General features: G+C 38.6%; 1 protein-coding gene across 3 annotated transcripts in view; it reads right to left on the reverse strand.

Annotated features, from left to right (window-relative positions):
• The window catches only part of sotv (exostosin glycosyltransferase sotv), a 266,617-nt gene that overhangs the window by 69,492 nt on the left and 176,213 nt on the right, over window positions 1-20,912 (reverse strand). For all 3 annotated transcript variants that reach the window (XM_090389106.1, XM_090389104.1, XM_090389105.1), the window contains exon 10: window positions 9,674-9,743. In XM_090389106.1, the coding sequence (XP_090245232.1) occupies window positions 9,674-9,743 (70 nt within the window). The remainder of the gene's footprint in view (window positions 1-9,673; window positions 9,744-20,912) is intronic.

Below are 20,912 nucleotides of genomic sequence, written 5' to 3' on the forward strand. Positions count from 1 at the left end.
CAACATGAGTGTCAAGGTTTTTACACTCCCACGTCAACTACCTCCCAGAAAATCTAGGAAGTGTTAGTGGAGAACAGGACGAGAGGATTCGCTAAGACATTAAAGACATAGAAATGAGGTACCATGATGTGGAATGTCAACATGATGGCTGACTATTGTTAGATGCTGAAGAAGGACTGTAAAGTAGAAGGATCTGCAAGAAAATCAGAGAAATGAAAATTAGCCCCATCGGAGATCAGTTTTTAAAATGAGAGGCGAGTGTTTAGTTATCTTTTTACCACACTGCCCTCTTTAATAGTATTTTCAACATGTATTTAAATATCATAGTCTGGTAAAAGTAGCATTTTGTTATAATTTCAGTGGACAAATTCTGCCAAAATGAATAAAAATCTATGAAAAATCAAATTTTCCTTTGTTATTTTTGAAGGAACCTGAAGAAAAAGAAACAAATGGAAGTCATTTCTGAAATCTGCATTAAAAAATGATTCAGAAACACCCTTTTTTGAGAAAACAGTGAATTTTTTTTTAAAATGCAGATGAAATTTGCATTTTAAAGACCCATTTAAATAAAATAAAAAAAATTACCCACTTTGTTTATCCATCCCTTCTAATGAATTATCCCATCCTTCTTTAAATTTATTCAAATTACTCACTTCCACAACCATCCTCTTCCAGTTGGAAGTTTATTCCAATGATTAGTTTTACAAATTACATGGTTTTATCATCTTCTACATTGTATATACCTCATTATGTAAATATGATTAAAATTAAGATCAGTTCATTACAAGTTTACTTATTGTTATTTATTTACTTATCAATTTACATATTATTATTTGCTCATTACTTATCCTTTTAATAAATACGATGTTAGTTAATCTCGAAACTTCTCTGTTATTGGCTATTCAACCCCTGCCCTACGAAGGGTTAAATTGCTATATGCAACGTTGAGTCTGTTTGGTGTGACATAAGCATTGGGAAAGGAAAAATGAGAGTAGGTGTGTGTTATAGGCCTAATGAATCTGATGAGCATAACGAGAAATTGTGCAGAGAAATAGAGTGGGCCAGTAAATTGGAGTGTCTTATAATGGGGGTATTTAATTTCCCAGAGGTTGACTGGAATTTGTGGGTTGTCACTCACACGCTAACAAGGCTTTTGTGGATTAATTGGATGATTGTTTTCTACAGCAGCATGTTCAGGAGTCAACAAGAGGGAGTAATACTCTTGATCTGATTATCAGTAGGGATTCTTCATGCATTAAGAATCTGCAGATAAAGGAACCACTAAGTGGCAGTGATCACAGTGTGCTGAAGTGAGATTTACTCAAAGAGGTAACTACTATCAGTGGTAAAGGGAAAGGTTTTTGCTTTCGCAAAGGTGACTGCGATGGTCTGACACAGTATTTAAATTCTATACGGTGGGACCAACTGATGATGTTACCAACAGAAAATTCAAAATGGGAAGCATTCAAAGAACTTATCTTGGAAGCTACTAGGCTTTTCATACCAACTAAGAAATATTGTTCAAGATTTAGGCTAAATGGATGTAAGATGAACTAATTAGACATGACAGAGAAGAAAAATGCATGGGATACATATAAAATAACAGGCAACACAGAATGATAGATATAAGCTGGTCTGTAACCAAGTCACAAAGGAGGTTAGGCAGGAGAAGGCAGATTACGAGAAATCTTTGGCAAAGAAAAACAGCAAAGAGTTCTTTACTTATGTGAACTCCAGAAGGAAGGGGATGAATCAGATTGGTCCACTTGATATCAATGGTTCAACTGTTGATGATCCTGCTCAGATAGATAAGAAACTAAATGAATATTTTGCATCTACATTCACACATGAGGAGTTATTCAGGGAGGGAAATGCCAGAGGTGTATTCAACTCTGGCAGTAAGCTAGATAATCTTCTAATTACTGAGAGTAAAGTGAAGGGGAAATTGTTGAAGATAAACATAATAAAGGCACCTGGGGTGGATGGAATCTATCCAGTTATATTAAAGGAGGCAGCAAAGGAAGCCATAATTATGAGAGCTTCCCCGAACTCAGGGGAGGTACCCACGGACTGGAGATGTGCAAATGTAATCCCAATCCACAAAGGAGGATCAAAGGGAGACACAGGTGATTACAGACCTGATAGTTTAACTTCTGTTCCAGAGAAATTAATGGAGGCACTGGTTAAAGAAGCATTGCAGAATCATCTAGACAAGACTTCAGTTATAGCTCGGACACAGCATGGATTTGTCAAGGGGAAGCCTTGTCTGACCAATTTGATTGGATACTATGATGTAGTCACAAAGGAACAGGATGCAAAGAATAACTTTGATATCATATATTTGGATCTTAGAAAGGCTTTTGATACTGTTGCACATGGAAGACTGCTGCACAAATTGGAGCAGTGTGGTAGTGGAGGCAAATTGCTGCTATGGATAAAGGGATGGTTGAGTGGGAGAAGACAGAGAGTGGTAATCAATGGACACTGCTCATTGTGGACTAATGTTATTAGTGGAGTCCCTCAGAGCTCAGTGTTGGGTCCATTGTTGTTTTCTGTATTTATAAATGATATTGATGATGGTATACCAGGCTTAATGTCCAAGTTTGCAAATGATACTAAGGTTGGCAGGCTGTTAAGGACACTAATGACAGTACGCTGCTGCAACAGGGTCTAGAAAAGTTGAGCTGATGGGCTGAGAGGTGGCAAATGAAGTTTAACATTGACAAACGTAAAGTACTATATATGGGAAGCAGTAATCCCAGAGTAACATATCAACTCTGTGGTACTACACTGACAGTGATAGAGAATGAAAAGGACCTGGGGGTAATTGTGCAGGCAGATATGAAGTTTTCAGAGCAGTGCAGATGGTCTGCAAGAGTAGCTCATGGTGTCTTGTCAATGATATACAGGAATTTTTCTAGCAGGGATAAGGCAATAGTCAGACACCTTGAATACTGTATACAGGTCTGGAGGCCTCATTTTAAGTAGGATGTAGAGCTGTTGAAACTAGTACAGAGAAGGGCAACAAGATTAGTGAATGGAACAAAGGGTTGCTCTTACGAAGAAAGGTTTTAGTTTTACAAATTACACTGTCTGGAGACTAGGCACCTGCGAGGTGATCTGATTGAGGTGTATAATGCCTTCAATGGTTTGAGCATGCTCAATGCTAATTTGAATTTTCCTCTTCCTCAGAATAATCACCTGAGAGTCCATAAATTCAAATTGAGGAAAGACGGTTGTAGGACAGATGTGCAGAAATTTGCCTTTAGCCAGTGGGTGGTTGATTGCTGGAACAAACTTCCATCTGTTGTTGTAGAAGTTGATAGCTTAAATAGATTCAAGGCAGAACTTGACAAACATTTCGAGTGAGTGGATGGGTGAAATAAAGATTTCCCCCCCCTTTGGCTGATGCTATATAAGCTTGCTTTCTTGCATCATGTGCCTCTGCTAATGCTAATCTACGAGTATATATGTATTGCTATATGCTATATATAAAATTGAAATTTTCGCTGAAAGAGAATTTTTGCTGAAGGAGAAAAATGCATCTATCATGCATCCATCTTTTTCTGATTAAAATTTGTTCCATTGTATGTGTCATCCAAGAAAGGGTAAAGATGCCACAAGCATTTAGTGATCCCCTTTTAAATCCCTAAACACTATAATCAGATGTCCTTGCATACATCTAGTTTCCAGATACTGCAATTTAGAAACTAAACAGAGATGAAGTTATGAAACTCCCAGTTATGAATCATTTACCTCCCAGTTATAGGGATTTAAAAATTTGGTGGCCATTTCACTACAAAAACCCATCTTGCCATTGAGTTCTTAAAAAACTTTGGCACTATCACAATTCACATCTTTTTCATATGACTCATTCTTTGAATGGTATTATTTCTGCCCATGAATATATGGATAGGCCGATATCTTACAGTTTCAAAGTTTTGAAGCCAGGTAATGACAATGTCATCAATTTACCAAGAAACCAAGTGTATCCTGCTGGAAAAGTCCCAATACAAAGGAAAATACTTGAAAATGTCCATCAGCTTCAAGCTTATGTTGACAATGAATATAAAGACTTTAGCATTAGCATTAGTAGAGGCATTTGATGCAAGAAAGCAAGCTTATGCAGCATCAGCCAAAAAAAAAAAAAAAAAAAAAAAATCACTTCCACTTCACCCCTCTGTTCGTTCAAAATACCTGTCCAGCTGAGCCTTAAACTTATTTAGGCTATCAACTTCCACGACAAGGGATGGAAGTCTGTTCCACCAACCAACCACCCGCTGGTTAAAGGCAATTTTCCGCACGTCTATCCTACATCTGTCTTTCCTCAATTTGAATTTATGCCCTCTCAGGTGATTATTCTGAGCGAGAGGAAGAAGGCTTTATACACCTCTATCAGATCACCTCGCTGGTGCCTAGTCTCCAGACACTGTAATTTGCAAAACTTAAGCCTTTCTTTGTAAGAGCACCCCCTTTGTTCCATTCACTAACCTTGTTGCCCTTCTCTGTACTTGTTCCAGCAGCTCTACATCCTTCTTGAAATGAGGCCTCCAGACCTGTATACAGTACTCTAGGTGTGGCCTGACCATTGCCTTATATACAAGGGAATAATCACCTCCTTATCCCTGCTAGAAAAATTCCTATATATCATTGACAATACACCATGAGCTACTCTTGCAGCCCGTCTGCACTGCTCAGAGAACTTCATATCTGCCTGCACAACCACCCCCAAGTCCCTTTCATTCTCTACCACTGTCAGTGTAGTACCACAGAGTTGATACGTTGCTCTGGGGTTGCTGTTTCCCATGTGTAGTACTTTACATTTGTCAATGTTAAACTTCATTTGTCACCTCTCAGCCCATCTGCTCAACCTTTCCAGATCCTGTTGCAGCAGCAGCATAGTGTCAGTAGTGTCCTTGACAACCCTGCCTACCTTTGTATCATCTGCAAACTTCGGCATTAAGCTTGATATACCCTCATCAATATCATTTATGAATACAGAAAACAATAATGGACCCAACACTGAGCCCTGAGGGACTCCACTAATAACATTAGTCCACGACGAGCAGTGTCCATTGATTACCACTCTCTGTCTTTTCCCCCTCAACCACCACCTTTATCCACAGCAGCAATTTGCCTCCAATGCCACACTGCTCCAATTTGTGCAGCAGTCTTCCATGTGCAACAGTATCAAAAGCCTTTCTAAGATCCAAGTATATAATATCAAAGTTATTCCCTGCATCCAGTTCCTTTGTGACTGCATCATTGTATCCAATCAAATTGGTCAGGCAAGACTTTCCCCCTTAACAAAACCATGCTGTGTCCGAGCTATAGCTGAAGTCTTGTCTAAATGATCCTGCAGTGCTTCTTTAACTAGTGCCTCCATTAATTTTCCTGGAACAGAAGTTAAACTCACAGGTCTATAATTACTTGTGTCAGCCTTTGATCCTCCTTTGTGAATTGGGGTGACATTTGCACATCTCTAGTCTGTGAGTACCTCCCCTGAGTCCAAGGAAGCTCTCATAATTATGGCTAAGGGTTTGCTTACTTCCTTTGTTGCCTCCTTTAATATAACTGGATAGATCCCATCCACCCCGGGTGCCTTTCTTGTGTTTATCTTCAACAATTTCGCCTCCACTTTACTCTCAGTTATTACAAGATTCTCTAGCTTACTGCTAGATACACCTCTGGCTTTTCCCTCGCTAAATAACTCCTCATGTGTGAATGTTGATGCAAAATATTCATTTAGTTTGTTAGCTACCTGAGCAGGATCATCAATAGTTGACCCATCGATATCAAGTGGACCAACTGATTCATTCCCTTCCTTCTAGAGTTTACATAAGTAAAAAACTCTTTGCTGTTTTTCTTTGCATCCCTTGCCAAAGATTTCTCGTAATCTGCCTTCGCCTGCCTAACCTCCTTTGTAACTTGGTTACAGATCAACTTGTATCTATCATAGGCTTCTGTGTCATGTGTTAATTTGTATGTATCCCATGCATGTTTCTTCTCTGCCATATGCCTCATCAGTTCATCTGACATCCATTTTGGCCTAAACCTTGAACAATGTTTCTTAGTTGGTATGTAAAGCCTAGTAGCTTCCAAGATAAGTTCTTTGAATTCTTCCCATTTTGAATTTGCTGTTGGTAACATCATCAGTTGGTCCCACTGTATAGAATTTAAATACTGTCTCAGTCCATCGTAGTCGCCTTTACGAAAGCAATAACCCTTCCCTTTACCCCTAATGGTAGTTACCTCTTTGAGTAAATCCCACTTGAGCACACTGTGATCACTGCCACCTAGTGGTTCATTTATCTGCAGATTCTTAATGCATGAAGAATCACTGCTGATAATCAAATCAAGAGTATTCCTCCCTCTAGTTGCCTCCTGAACATGCTGATGTAGAAAACAATCATCCAATAAATCCACAAAAGCCTTGCTAGTGTGTGAGTGACCAGCCCCCAAATTCCAGTCAATATCTGGGAAATTAAAATCTCCCATTATAAGACTCTCTGATTTACTGGCCCACTCTATTTCCCTGTACAGTATCTTATTATACAAAGGGTACTAGGAAAGTTTTGCAATATGACACAACAATGAATCACAGGAAGCTGCTTGTTGCTGCATGTTGAGACATGTTCATACGTGCATAGTAGCCGCCGCGCCAAGTCGATGTGCTCAGTTATTCATTAGTAGTGAGAGTGTAAAGTGCTTGCGATGGCATCGTGGTCACGAAATGAGATACGGACAGTTTTGCGGTATAATTTCGTGCGTGGTTTAACCATAGACCAGTGCTTAGAAGAAATGACTCTTGCACTAGATGATGATTGTCCACATCGTACAACGATATTCAGGTGGTATAGAGAATTCCAAAGGGGAAATTTCACTCTGGAGGATTCTGAGAGGCCGGGAAGGCCACGAACGTCAGTTACAGAGGAAAACATTACTGCTGTGAGGAAAATGCTTGACGAAAACAGGCGAGTGACCTACCAACAGATAGAGGATACTTTGGGCCTAAATGCACCAGCAATTCGTTCGATTCTGCAAGATCATTTGCACGTGAAGAAACTTTGTTCTCTCTGGGTGCCGCATCAACTGACTGAAGAGCAGATGACACGACGTGTGACTTGGTGCCGGGAGATGTTAAAAAAGTTTGATAAGGGACAATCTCGGTATGTGAACAACATTGTGACAGGTGACGAGACTTTGCTGTACTATTACGATCTGCCGACCAAGGCTCAAAACAAAGTTTGGGTCTTTGATGATGACGATACACCCGTAATTGTCAAAAAATCCCAATCTGTAAAGAAGAAAATGATAGCTGTATTTTTCAAATCGAGTGGAATTGTGGAACGTGTCGTTTTGGACACGCAGAAGACAGTCACAGCTAAGTGGTATACTGAACAATGCCTGCCTAAAGTCATTGGATCTATGAAGAACCTGCGGCCAAAGTCAAGAATGGATACCTGGTACCTCCATGATGATAATGCTCCAGCTCACCGCGGCAAAGCCTGCACCGAATATTTGACCACGACAGGACTGAAACTTCTCGAGCACCCTCCCTACAGTCCAGACCTTGCTCCCTGCGACTTTGCACTGTTCCCGCATGTGAAAATGAAGCTAAAAGGGAGGCGGTTTTCCAGTGATGAGGACCTTCTACGGGCTTGGGACAACGAGTGTGCTTTACTCCCTAGTGAAACTTGGTAGAACTGGTTTAAAGATTGGTTTCGGAGGATGGAGAGGTGTATTGAATGTAGAGGAAATTACTTTGAAAAAATTAAATAAACAAAGCTGTATTGCAAAACTTTCCTAGTACCCTTTGTACTCATCAGAGTCATTAGGCCTATAGCACACTCCTACTCTCAATTTTGATCTCCCAATGCTTATGTCACACCAAACTGACTCGACACTGCACTGTCCAGCGATGTCGACTGGCTTCACTTCCTTGGATTTTATGTATTTCTTAACTAATAGCATAACCCCTCCTCCCTTCCTATCCAGTCTATCCTTTCTGTAGAAGTTGTACTCCCCAAATTCCAGTTCTGCATTCCTTATATCTGTGTGACACCACATCTCTGATATCCCAACAATATCTGCCTTTGATGTTTTGAGCAATACCTCAAATTCATCAAATTTATTTGCTAAACTCCTAGCATTGATGTACACGCAAGTATACATGCACCTATTTCTATTCTTAGCTACCCTAACATAACCCATGTGTTTACTTGTACCGCAATGACTCCCGGCAGTCTCTGAAATATCCTGCATCTTGTTTTTCAGGCTTCTGCTCATTCCAATAGAAGCAGTGCAAGAATCTCTTTCACCTCTGCCAGTGGCTACTGTTAATCTATTCGTCGACTTTTATGAAGAAATATTAAATCACTGGTACGTCGATGAATGTGAAGAATAGGGTGTTGAAAACGAAATTTATTAAAATCATTCAAGTGTTTGTGAATAAAATACTACTGTAATTCCACATTTTATCAAAAAAATAAAATTTGTTTGTTTCGTATTTTTCACATGATTTTTTTAAAATTTCTGAGTTGAAATAACAACTGACTTCACTTAGTGCAGAATTAACATGAGTCAGCCTTTTTATTTTTGCTTTCAAAATCAAAATATAACTTCCAATACTTAAATATATTTCATTGTGTTTTAAAAGTTGATTTTGCAAAATAACTTTTAATGGCTACATCAAAGAAAAACAGTTTTATGAGTCTCATGTAAAATTTCAAATGTGACGTTGTTTCTAATCTCATCAATTCAATTATATTTTTTAATAATAACTTAACTGTAACTGAAAATATAGTATGATTGCATTTTTTTTAAAAATACCAATACATTTCAGTTGTATAGGGTGATTTTAAACTGAATTAAATTGAATAAAGCAATAAATAATAATTAAATTGAATTTAATTAAATTGAATAAAGCAATAAATAATAATTAAATTGAATTTAATTAAATTTAATAAAGCAATAAATAATAATAATAATAACTAAGGGGCTTTGCTTGCCACCCCTGTGCATGCTTTTCTAGATAAAATTTAGAGGTATGACGGAGTGACTACTCCACCCGCTACCACACGGCATTCTCAAGGTGGAATAAATATCACTATGTAATTATTTACCTGCATTTACATAGGTCACTTAGGAAAAGGCCTTTTGCTTCAGGTTCCATAATGCATGAGGAATATTGTTGCATCAGAAAGAATAGGACTAAAATATTTAACTAAAATATATACAAACTATACAAATATTTACAAAATACTAAACTATTTAACTAAAATATATACAAACTATACAAATATTTACAAAATACTAAACTATTTACAAATATACAAACTATATTGGGTCCCTTCATCAGCTGACATTACAATTGAACATCAAATGATGCCCAGAGTGGTCATGTATTAGACAGTGAAGCATGTGCACGAGGTTGGTGAATGTTATGGAGGCAACTGTCTTTCAATGGAAGACAACAATGTAATTATTTACCTGTGCATTTGTAGTGACATAATTCCCTACCCTCTTCTCTCATTGGCTCGAATAAGTGATGTAATTGCCCTGCCCTCTTCTTCCATTGGCCCGAATAAATATCACTAGGAGGAAAACTTTTTTAATGCATAGAGAGATAACCATAATAATATTTGTAATATAACAAAAATAGAAGGATTACCTGTTGCTCAGTTTATTTTCCCTAGTTTGTACTACCTTCAACGGCTTGTTAATTTTTGGCCACATAGTTGCTGAAAAATATCACATGCACAGAGTATGACTAAAGATTTAAAAATTTCGTTAGATTTAAAATATAAACATATTTATAAAAATATTTAAAATAAAAAATGAGACTAATTCTTAGTAATGATTGCATGTCAGTACCATAAAAACAATGACTGTTTCAATTTATTAATGATGTAGTTACAAGCCTTGGTAAAATAGCCAACTAAAGCCTTGTTTACATGGATTTGGTTGATAGGCAAGTTGTTGGAGTGAGCTACTAGTTTTTAGTAAGTAGATCACTGTAACCCTACAATTTAGAGCCATACCATCTAGAAATGAATGAAGTACTGGATTCCAGAAGCAATTTAAGTCAAGATATTAGGAAGATTTTCCATTCACTCCAATACTTGCTTCCACCAACAACACAGTTTTCTTATTTGATTGTCTACTAAACACATGTGAATATTGATTCTAGTAGAATTTCCAGTCTCGTGATTAGTTGTAAACTCTTCTGATTTATGTGGTTGTGTAGGGATACAAACAAATTTAAAGATCCATATTGATGTCTCATGGCCTACATTACATTGGTAAAAATTCTAAAATAGCCAAGGAAAAAAATAGTCTCCAGCCACTGCAATTTGCAGAACTTAAGCCTCTCTTGGTAAGAGGATCCCTTCATTCCACTCACCAATCTTGTTGCCCTTCTCTGTACACGCTCAAGTAAATCTACATCCTTCCTAAAATGAGGCCTCCAGACCTGTACACAGTACTCAAGGCATGGCCTGACCATTGCCTTATACAGAGGGACAATCACCTCCTTTTCCCTGCTAGCAAAATTCCTATATATCATTGACAAAACCCATGACCTGCCCTGGCAGCCTGTCTGCATTGCTCAGAAAACTTCATATCTGACTGCACAATAACTCCCAGTTTTTCATTTTCTACCACCTTAAGTGTAGTACCACACAGTTGGTTCGTTTCTCTGGGGTAACTTCTACCCGTATGTAGTACTTTGCATTTTTCAAGGTTAAACTTCACTTCTTAGCCCATCTGCCCAAATTATCTAGATCCTGTTGCAGTAGCACACTGCCATTACTGTCATTAACAACCCTGCCAACCTGTGTATCACTGCAAACTCCGACATTAAGCCTGATATACCTTCTTCATCAATATCATTGATAAATATACAAAACAACAGTGGCCCCAACACCAAATCCTGTGGGACTCCACTAATAACATTAGTCCACGAAGAGCAGCACCCATTGATTACCACCCTCTGTCTTCTCCCACTTAACCATCCTTTTATCTATTGTAGGAACTTACCCTTAATACCATTCTGCTCCAGTTTGTACAATAGTCTTCCATGCGCAACAGTGTCAAAAGCTTTCCTGAAATCCAAATATATGATATCAAAATTATTTTTTGCATCCAGTTCCTTTGTAACCACATCATAATATCCTATCAAATTTGTCAGACAAGACTTTCCCTTAACAAACTCATGCTGTGTCTGAATTATTGCTGCAGTCTTGTCTAGATGCTCCTTCAATGCATCTTTAACCAGTGACTCCATTATTTTACCTGGAACAGAAATTAATCTAACTGGTCAGTAATTACTCGTGTCATCCTTCGATCCCCGTTTGTGAATTGGGGATACATTTGCACATCTCCGGTCTGTGGGACCTTCCCCTGAGTCCAAGGATGCTCTCATAATTATGGCTAAGAGTTTGCTTATTTGCTTTGCTGCCTCCTTTAATATAACTGGATAGATCCCATCCACCCCAGGTGCTTTTCTTATGTTTAACTTCAACAATTTCTCCTCCACTTTGCTCTCAGTTATTACAAAATCATTAAGTATCCTGCTACAATTTGATAAACTTCTGCCATTTTCAAACCTTAATAATTCCTCATGTGTGAATATAGATGCAAAATACTCATTCAGTTTGTTTGCTATCTGAGCAGGATCATCAACAGTTGAACTATCAATGTCAAGTGGACCAATCAGATTCATCCCTTACTTTTAGAGTTTATGTAAGTAAAGAAATCCTTGCTGTTTTTCTTAGCATCTTTTGCCAAGTATTTCTCGTAATCTGCCTTCGCCTGCCTAACCTCCTTTGTGACCTGATTACAGACTGGCTTATATCTGTCATAGGCTTCTGAGTCGCTTGATAATTTATATGCATTCCATGCATTTTTATTCTCTGCCACGAGTCTCATTAGTTCATTAGATAACCATTTAGGCCTAAACCTTGAACAATATTTCTTAATAGGTATGAAACTTTTAGTAGCATCTACAATTAATTCCTTGAATGCTTCTCACTTAGAATTTACTGTTGGTAACATCGTCAGTTGATCCCACCGTACAGAATTTAAAAACCTTCTGAGACCACTGTACTCACCTTATACCTTAGTATGTTAGAGAGACAATAAGAAAGTAGTACTCTTGATCACATTGTACTGATGTGCGATTTACTTAAAGATGTAACTACCTTCAGGAATAAATGGAGGGTTTTTCTTTCGTAAAGGTGACTACAGTGGTCAGTGAGAGTTTTTAAATTCTATACAGTGAAACTAACTGATGATGTTACCAACAGCAAATTCTAAATGGGAGGCATTCAAGGAATTAATCTTGGAAGCTACTAGGCTCTTCATAAAAAAAAATACTAAGAAATACTGTTCAGGGTTTAGGCCTAAATAGACGTCAGATAACTAAGGAGATGCTTGGCAGAGAAGAAAAATGCATGGGATGAATATAAATTATCAGGAAGCACAGAGGACTATGATAGATAAAAGCTAGTCTGTAATCAAGTCACAATAGGTTAGACAAGTGAAAGCGGATTAAGAAAAATCTTTGGGAAAGGATGCTAAGAAAAACAGCAAAGACTTCTTTACTTATGTAAACTCTAGAGGAAGGGGATGAATCAGGTTGGTCCACTTGATATTGATGATTCAACTGTTGATGATCCTATTCAGATAGCTAACAAACTGAACGAGTATTTTGCATCTCATGTGTGAATGTAGATTCACACATGGGCAGTTATTTAGGGAGGGGAATGCCAAAAGCTTATCAAACTCTAAAAGGAACTAAATGATTTTGTAATAACTGAGAGAAAACTGTTGATGTTAAACATAAGAAAGGCACCTTGAGTAGATGGGAACTATCCAGAAGGCAAAGGAAGTAAGTAAACCATTCAAGGCCTTAGCCATAATTATGGAGCATCCTGGACTCAGAGGAGGTCCCGACTAAAGATGTGCAAATGTATCTCCAATTCACAAAGAGGGATCAAAGGGTGACACGAGTAAGTATAGACCTGTTAGTTTAACTTCTGTTCTTGTGAAAATAATGGAGTCGCTTGTTAAAGAAGCACTACAGCCTAATCTAGACAAGACTGCAGTTGTAGTTAAAACAAAGCATGGATTTGTTAAGGGGAAGTCTTGTCTGATTAATTTGATTGCACACTATGATGTGGTCACAAAGGAAATGGATGTAAAAAATTATTTTGATATCATATACTTGGATTTCAGGAAAGCTTCTCATACTGTTGTGCATTAGTTGAGGTATATGATGCAAGAAAGCAAGCTTATATAGTAGTAGTCAAAAAAAAAAAGAAAAAAAAAAAAAAAGGCACCTCCGTAGCCAGGTGGGAAGGAGCAGTAGCACACACTTCTTGATTAGACCGGGGTTCGAGCCCGTCACCACCAAATATGGAGGATGCGGAAAGGTCAGGGAATGACCACCGCATATCCCGGAGCAATATGGCCTTAGTTGCTAATGCTCCTAAAAAACCAAATAACAAACAACAAAATATAATAATAATAATAAATAAAATAACCTTCCCATTTCACTCATCCGGTCACCCCCAAACGTTTGTCTAGTTCAGCCTTAAATTTATTTAAGCTATCAACTTCCACATCAACAGATGGAAGTCTGTTCTACCAATCAACTACTCGCTAGCTAAAGGCAAACTTCCGCACATCTATTCTACAACTGTTTTCACTCAAATTGAATCTATGCCCTCAAACGTTCTTAATCTGAACAAGCGGAAGTATCCCATCAACAATGAGCCTGCTCAAACCATTCAAGGCCTTATATGCCTTAATCAGATCACCTAGGACGTGCCTAGTCTTCATATGCTGCAACTTGTAGAACTTAAGACTCTCTCTCATGGTAAGTTTGTTATTTGTTTGTTATTTGATTTTTAGGAGCATTAGCAACTAAGGCCATATTTCTCCGGGATATGCAGTGGTCATTTCGTGACCTTTCCGCATCCTCCGTATTTGGTGGTGACGGGCTTGAACCCCGGTCTAATCAAGAAGCGTGTGCTACGCACTGCTGCTCCTTCCCACCTGGCTACGGAGGCGCCTCTCTTGGTAAAAGCACCCCTTTGTACCTCTCACCAATTATGTTGCCCTTCTCTGTACTAGTTCTAGCAATTCTACATCCTTCTTAAAATGAGGCCTTCAGATCCTTACACAGCACTCAAGGTGTGGCCTAACCATTGCCTTATACAAGAGGATAATCACCTTCTTTTCTTTGCTAGCAAAATTCCTATATATCATTGACAAAACTCCATGACCTGCTCTGGCAGCCCATCTGCACTGCTCAGAAAACTTCATATCTGACTACACAATTACCCCCAAGTATTTTTCATTCTCAACCTCCCTCCCTGACTGTAGTTCCACATAGTTGGTTCATTTCTATTTGGTTACTGCTACCCATATGCAGTACTTTGCATTTGTCAATGTTAAACTTTAGTTGCCACTTCTCAGCCCATCTGCCTAACTTTTCTAGATCCTGTTGCAGCAGCATACTGTCTTTACTGTAATTAACAACCCTGAAAACCTTTATATCATCTGCAAACTTGGACATTAAGCCTGATGTACCTTCATCAATATCACTGATAATAAACAAAACAACAATGGGCCCCAGCACCGAACTCTGGGGAACTCCAGAGTTATGACATTAGTCCACGTAGTCTTATAACATTAGTCCACATAGAGCAGTGTCCATTTATTACCAATCTCTGCTGTCACCCATTCAACCATCCCTTTATCCATTGCAGCAACTTGTTCTTAATGCCAAACTGTTCCAATTTGTAAAGCAGTCTTCCATGTGCAACAGTATTAAAAGGTTTCCTGGAATCCAAGTATATGATATCAAAATTATTTTATGCATCCAGTTCCTTTGTGACCACATCGTAGTATACAATCAAAGTAGTCAGACAAGACTTTCCCTTAACAAACCCATTCTGTGTCTGAACTATTACTGCAGTCTTGTTTAGGTGATCCTGCGTCACTTCTTTAACCAGTGACTCCATTATTTTCCCAGGAACAGAAGTTAAACAAACAGGTCTATAATTATTTGTGTTACCCTTTGAACCCCCCTTTAATAGAACCCCCTTTGAACCCCTGTGAATAGGGGATACATTTGCATATCTCCAGTTCATGGAGACCTCCCACAAATCTAAAGATGGTACCATAAATATGGATAACGGTTTGCTAACTTCCCTCGCTGCCTCCTTCAATATAACTGGATAAAAAAAAGGCACCTGGGGCATATGAATAGATTCCATCTGCCTCAGGTGCCTTTTTTATGTTTAACTTCAACAATTTCTCCTCCACTTTGCTTTCCGCTATTACAAAATCATTTAGCTCCCTGTTAGAGTTCAGTAAATGTCTTTCCTCCCTTTCCTTACAGAATTCCTCATGTGTGAATGTAGATACAAAATACTCATTCAGTTTGCCAGCTATCTGAGCAGGTTCATCAACAGTCGAACCACCAACATCAAGTGGACCAATCTGATTCTTACCCTTCCTTCTAGAGTTTACATAAGTAAAGAAACCTTTGCAAAGGATTTCTCATAATCAGCCTTTGCTTGCCTACCCACCTTTGTGACTCGATTACAGACACTTATATCTGCCATAGGCTTCTGTGTCACCTGGTAATTTATATGCATCTCACACATTTTTTTTCTCTGCTGCGAGCCTCATTAAGTCATCTGAATGGAAGACAACTGTACCAATTGGAGCAGTATAGCATTAAGAGAAGTTGCTACAATGGATAAAAGGATGGTTGAGTGGGAGAAGACAGAGTTGTAATCAAAAGACACTGCTCTTTGTGTAATAATGTTATTAGGGAGTCCTTCAGGGTTCAGTGTTGGGCCCATTGTTGTTTTGTATATTTTTCAATGATATTGGTGAAGGTATATCAGGCTTAATGTCTGAGTTTGCAGATGGTACAAATGAATGATTTGAGTAGGCAAGGTTGTTAATGACAGTATGCTACTGCAATAGGATCTACAAAAGTTGGGCAAATGGGCTGTGAAGTGGCAACTGAAGTTTAACATTGACAAATGGAAAGTACTGAATATGGGTAGCAGTAACCCCAGAGAAACGTATGAACTGTGTGGTATTACACTCAGGGCGGTAGAGAATGAAAAAGAACTGGGGATAATTGTGCAGTCAGGTATGAAGTTTTCTGAGCAGCGCAGACAGGCTGCTAGAGCAGGTCATGGGGGGGGGGGTCTTGTCAATGATATACAGGAATTTTGCTAGTAGGGAAAAGAAGGTGATTATCCATTTGAATAAGGTAATGGAGGAAGGATATAGAGTTGCTATAACGAGTATAGAGAAGGCCGATAAGATTGGTGAGGGGAACAACGGGGTCCTCTTACCAAGAGAGGCTTAAGTTCTGCAAATTGCAGCATCTGGAGATTAGGCACCTACTAGGTGATCTGATTGAGGTGTATAAGGCCATGAATGATTTGAGTAGGCTCAATGCTGATGTGATTCTTACTTCTACTCAGATTACGTGCTGGAGGGGCATATTCAAATTGAGTAAAGATAGTTGTAGAATAGATGTGTAGAAATTTGTCTTTAGCCAGTGGATAGTTGATTACTGGAACAAGCTTCCATCTGTCGTTGAGAAAATTAATAGCTTAAATAAATCCAAGGAAAATCTGGACAAACGTTTAGAGCAAATGGATGGGTGAAATGGGAATTTTTTTTTTTTTTTGTTGTTGTTTGGCTGAGTGTATATGCTTGCTTTCTTGCATCATATATCATATCTCTACTAATGCTAATGCTAATTTTCAGAAATTTTTGTTCTTATTTAACAGAAATCAATATTTGTAACATAATGGCAAAATAAAATCATTATATTCCTCTACATGTCAAAGAGGACCAGACAGAAGATGCTTATCTTCTTTGAACTTTAATGATTGCTGCTTTTGGATTTTAAGAAAGATGAAGTTTTCACAAATGCCCAGAAATATGGAGAAATATTGAAATTCCTGTGCACAGAGAAATTCAAAGAGAAAGTTATTCTCTTTTTTTTTTTTTTTTGACAAATTTCCACAAATAGTGAATGTAATCTAGATAATGTTACATGATAGTGATGGAAAATGGGCAGCGAATCCTCCTTAAGTGCTCAGACTTCTCTAATTACAAATTTGATATTTTTGGCTATTTAAAATGTGAAGAAATTAGCATTAGCAGAGGCATTTGATGCAAGAAAGCAAGTTTATACAGGGTGTCTCAAAAATACACGGCATAACTTCAGGAATGAGTTCCTCATATGTAGACAATAAAAATATTTTATATCAACATAGTTCTGGAAATGCTTGGTTTCCGAGTTTTGAAGGTCTGTCTATGACACAACTGTTCACATCACCTTATAGTAATTGTTCAAAATGTCCACCTTCTGCCTGAATACAGGCCTCACATCGACGTCTCATGGACTTGTGAAGACGATGCCAAATTCCTGGCATGTTTTGTATTGTCTCACAATCTGCCACAATTCGATTGTGGAGAGTTTCCACATCAGCTACGGAGTCGAATATACCAATGACTTTAAATGGCCCCACAAGAAGAAATCTAGCGGGTTTAAATCAGTAAGTATGGAGGTCAGGCAGCTGGTCCTCCCTTCTACTTCAGGAGTCGTAGATCTTGGGCTTTCTCTGTCGGCAGCACGAGGTGTAAAGGTCCCATGTTCACAAAGGCAGCAATGGATATCTTCAAATGTTTTCCTGTCTGGACATCTTCGTTCTGGGAACCTTTCATGGTACAAACAACAGGCCTCCAGAGCATTGCTGCCTGCCAAACCATACATAAAGTGCATATCTCCTTGCTCCTGATTTGAGTACATGGTTGGAATGGAAAACCACCAGATTCTGTCAGTACCTTGTGATGAAGGAAATCACCTGTGGGAGATAAGACATTCCGGTTAATAACTCGGGAACCAAGCATTTCTGGAACTATGTTGATATAAAATATTTTTTTTGTCTACATATGAGGAACTCATTCCTGAAGTTATGCCGTGCATTTTTGGGACACCTTGTATAGCATCAGTCAAAAAAAAAAAAAGAAAAACCCTTCCCACTTCACCCACCCATTCACTCCAAATGCTTGTCCAGTTCTGCCTTGAACTTAAATTTTTGACCTCGACTATAGATGGAAGTTTGTTCCAACTATCAACCACTCACTGGCTAAACACAAATTTCTGCACATCTCTTCTCCAATTGTCTTTGCTAAATTTGAACTTATGTCCCATCAGATGAGTAATCTGAGCAAGAGGAAAAATCCCATCAGCAATGAGCTTACTCAAACAATTCAAAGCCTTATACACCTCAATCAGATCATCTTGTAGGAAAATGCTGCAATTTGCAGAGCTTAAGTCTTTCTTGGTAAGAGCAACCCTTTGTTCCACTCACCAATCTTGTTACCCTTCTCTGTACTCGTTCCTGCACTCTACTTCCTTCCTAAAATAAGGCCTCCAGACCTATATGCAGTATTCGAGGTGTGGCCTGACCATTGCCTTATGCAACAGGACAATCACCCCTTATCCACGCTAGCAAAATTTCTGTATATCATTGACAAGACAACATGAGCTACTTTTGTAGCCTGCCTGCACTGCTCAAAAAACGTCATATATGACTGCACAATTACCTCCAGGTCCTTTTCATTCTCTACTACACTAGTGTAATACACACTGCTGGTACGTTAATCTTGGGTTACTGCTTCCCATTTAACCCAAGGGGCTCACATCGGGTGAGTATATGGGCTTGGCACACTCAGGGTCCTGAGCTGGATATCATCATTCTTCTCTTTCTTGCATTCTTAGTGATTTCTTTCTACTTACTTACTTACTCTCTCTCTCTCTCTCTCTCTCTCTCACACAGGGTAACTTGGGAATTTTTTTTTTTGGCTGGTGAAGCATAAGCCTCGGGCTTCCTTGCACCATATAGCTAATAATAATAAATAATGATAATGATAATAATATGCAGTACTTTACATTTGTCAATGTTAAACTTCAGCTGCCACCTCTCAGCCCATCTGCTCAACTTTGAGATCCTGTTGCAATAGTATACTATCATTGCTGTCATTAACAACCCTGCCAACCTTCTTATTATCTACAAACTTAGACATTAACCGTGATATACCTTCATCAATATCACTGATAAATACAGAAAACAAGGGCCCAAAACCTGACCCTGGGGGGACTTCACTAACAATATTAGTCCATGAACAGCAGTGTTCATTGATTACCACTCTGTGTCTTCTCTCACTCAACCATCCTTTTATCCATTATATCAACTTGCCCTTAATGCCACACTACTCCAATTTGTACAGTAGTGCTTCCATGTGCAACAGTATCAAAACCATTCCTAAAATCCAGGTACGTATATGATATCAAAATTATTTTTCGCATCCAGTTCATTTGTGACCACATCACAGTATCCAATCAAATTGGTCAGACAATACTTCCCCTTAACAAATCTATGCTGTGTCTGAACTAAACTGCAGGCTTGTCTAGATGATCCTGCAGTGCTTCTTTAACCATTGACTCCACTATTTTCCCTTGAACAGAAGTAATTACTGAAAAAAAAAAAAAAAAAAAAGGGTAAACTGCCGCCATTATCCTCCTCAACAATTCATGTTGAGGGAAATGGGCCATAATCTACCACGCTGGTTCAGTGCGGGTTGACAGATCAACCGTATTTAGCAGTCGGGGGCTTGAACCCCGGTCTGCTCAAGGAGCGTGTGCTACTGCACTCCCACTCCTGACCACTTGGCTACAGAGGCCTTTGGAGTAATTACTAACAGGTCTGTAATTACTTGTGTCACCCTTTGATCCCTCTTTGTGAATTGCACATCTCCAGTCCATGGGTCCCTCCCCTGAGTCCAAGGAAGCTTTCATAATTATGGTTAAGGGTTTGCTTACTTTGTTTGCTGCCTCCTTTAATATAACTAGATAGATCCCATCTACCCCAGGTAACTTTTTCATGTTCAGTTTCAACAATTTCTCCTCCACTTTACTCTCAGTTATTACAAAATCATTTAGCTCCCTGCTAGAGTTTGATAATCTTCTGGCTTCCACTTCCCTACTGACTATCTAGATGATCCTGCAGTGCTTCTTTAACCAGTGCCTCCATTAATTCTGTACAGGTCTGTAATTACTTGTGTCACCCTTTGATCCAACTTTGTAAATTGGAGTCACATTTGCACATCTCCAGTCCATGGATACCTCCCCTGAGTCCAAGGAAGCTCTAATAATTATGGCTAAGGGTTTTCTTACTTCCTTTGCTACCTCTTTAATTTAACTGGATAGATCACATCCACTCCAGGTGCATTTTTAATGTTTATCTTCAGCAATTTCTCCTCCACTTGGCTCTCACTTATTAAAAAATCATTTAATTCACTACCATAGTTTAATTCACCTCTGGCATTCTCCTCCCTGAATAACTCCTCATGCGTGAATGTAGATGCAAAATACTCATTCAGTTTGTCAGCTACCTCAGCAGCTTCATCAATAATCGAACCTTAGATATCAAGTGGACCAATCTGAGTCATTCCCTTCCTTCTAGAGTTTACATAAGTAAAGAAGTCTTTGCTGTTTTTCTTTGCATCCTTTGCCAAAGATTTCTCATAATCTGCCTTTGCTTGCCTAACCTCCTTTTTGACTTGATTACAGACCAACTTTTATCTACCATAGTTTTCTGTGTCCCTGTTAATTTATATGTATCCCATGCATTTTTCTTCTCTGCTAAGACTCTCATTAGTTCATCTGCCATTAATTTAGGCCTAAATCTTGAACAGTATTTCTTAGTTGGTTAAAAATCCTAGTAGCTTCCAAGATTACTTCCTTGAATACTTCCCATTTAGAATTTGCTGTTGGTATCATCATCAGTTGATCCCAT

This window comes from Mastigoproctus giganteus, chromosome 14 (assembly GCF_048544385.1).
Source record: "Mastigoproctus giganteus isolate SK-2022 chromosome 14, ASM4854438v1, whole genome shotgun sequence".
Lineage (NCBI taxonomy): Eukaryota > Metazoa > Arthropoda > Arachnida > Uropygi > Thelyphonidae > Mastigoproctus > Mastigoproctus giganteus.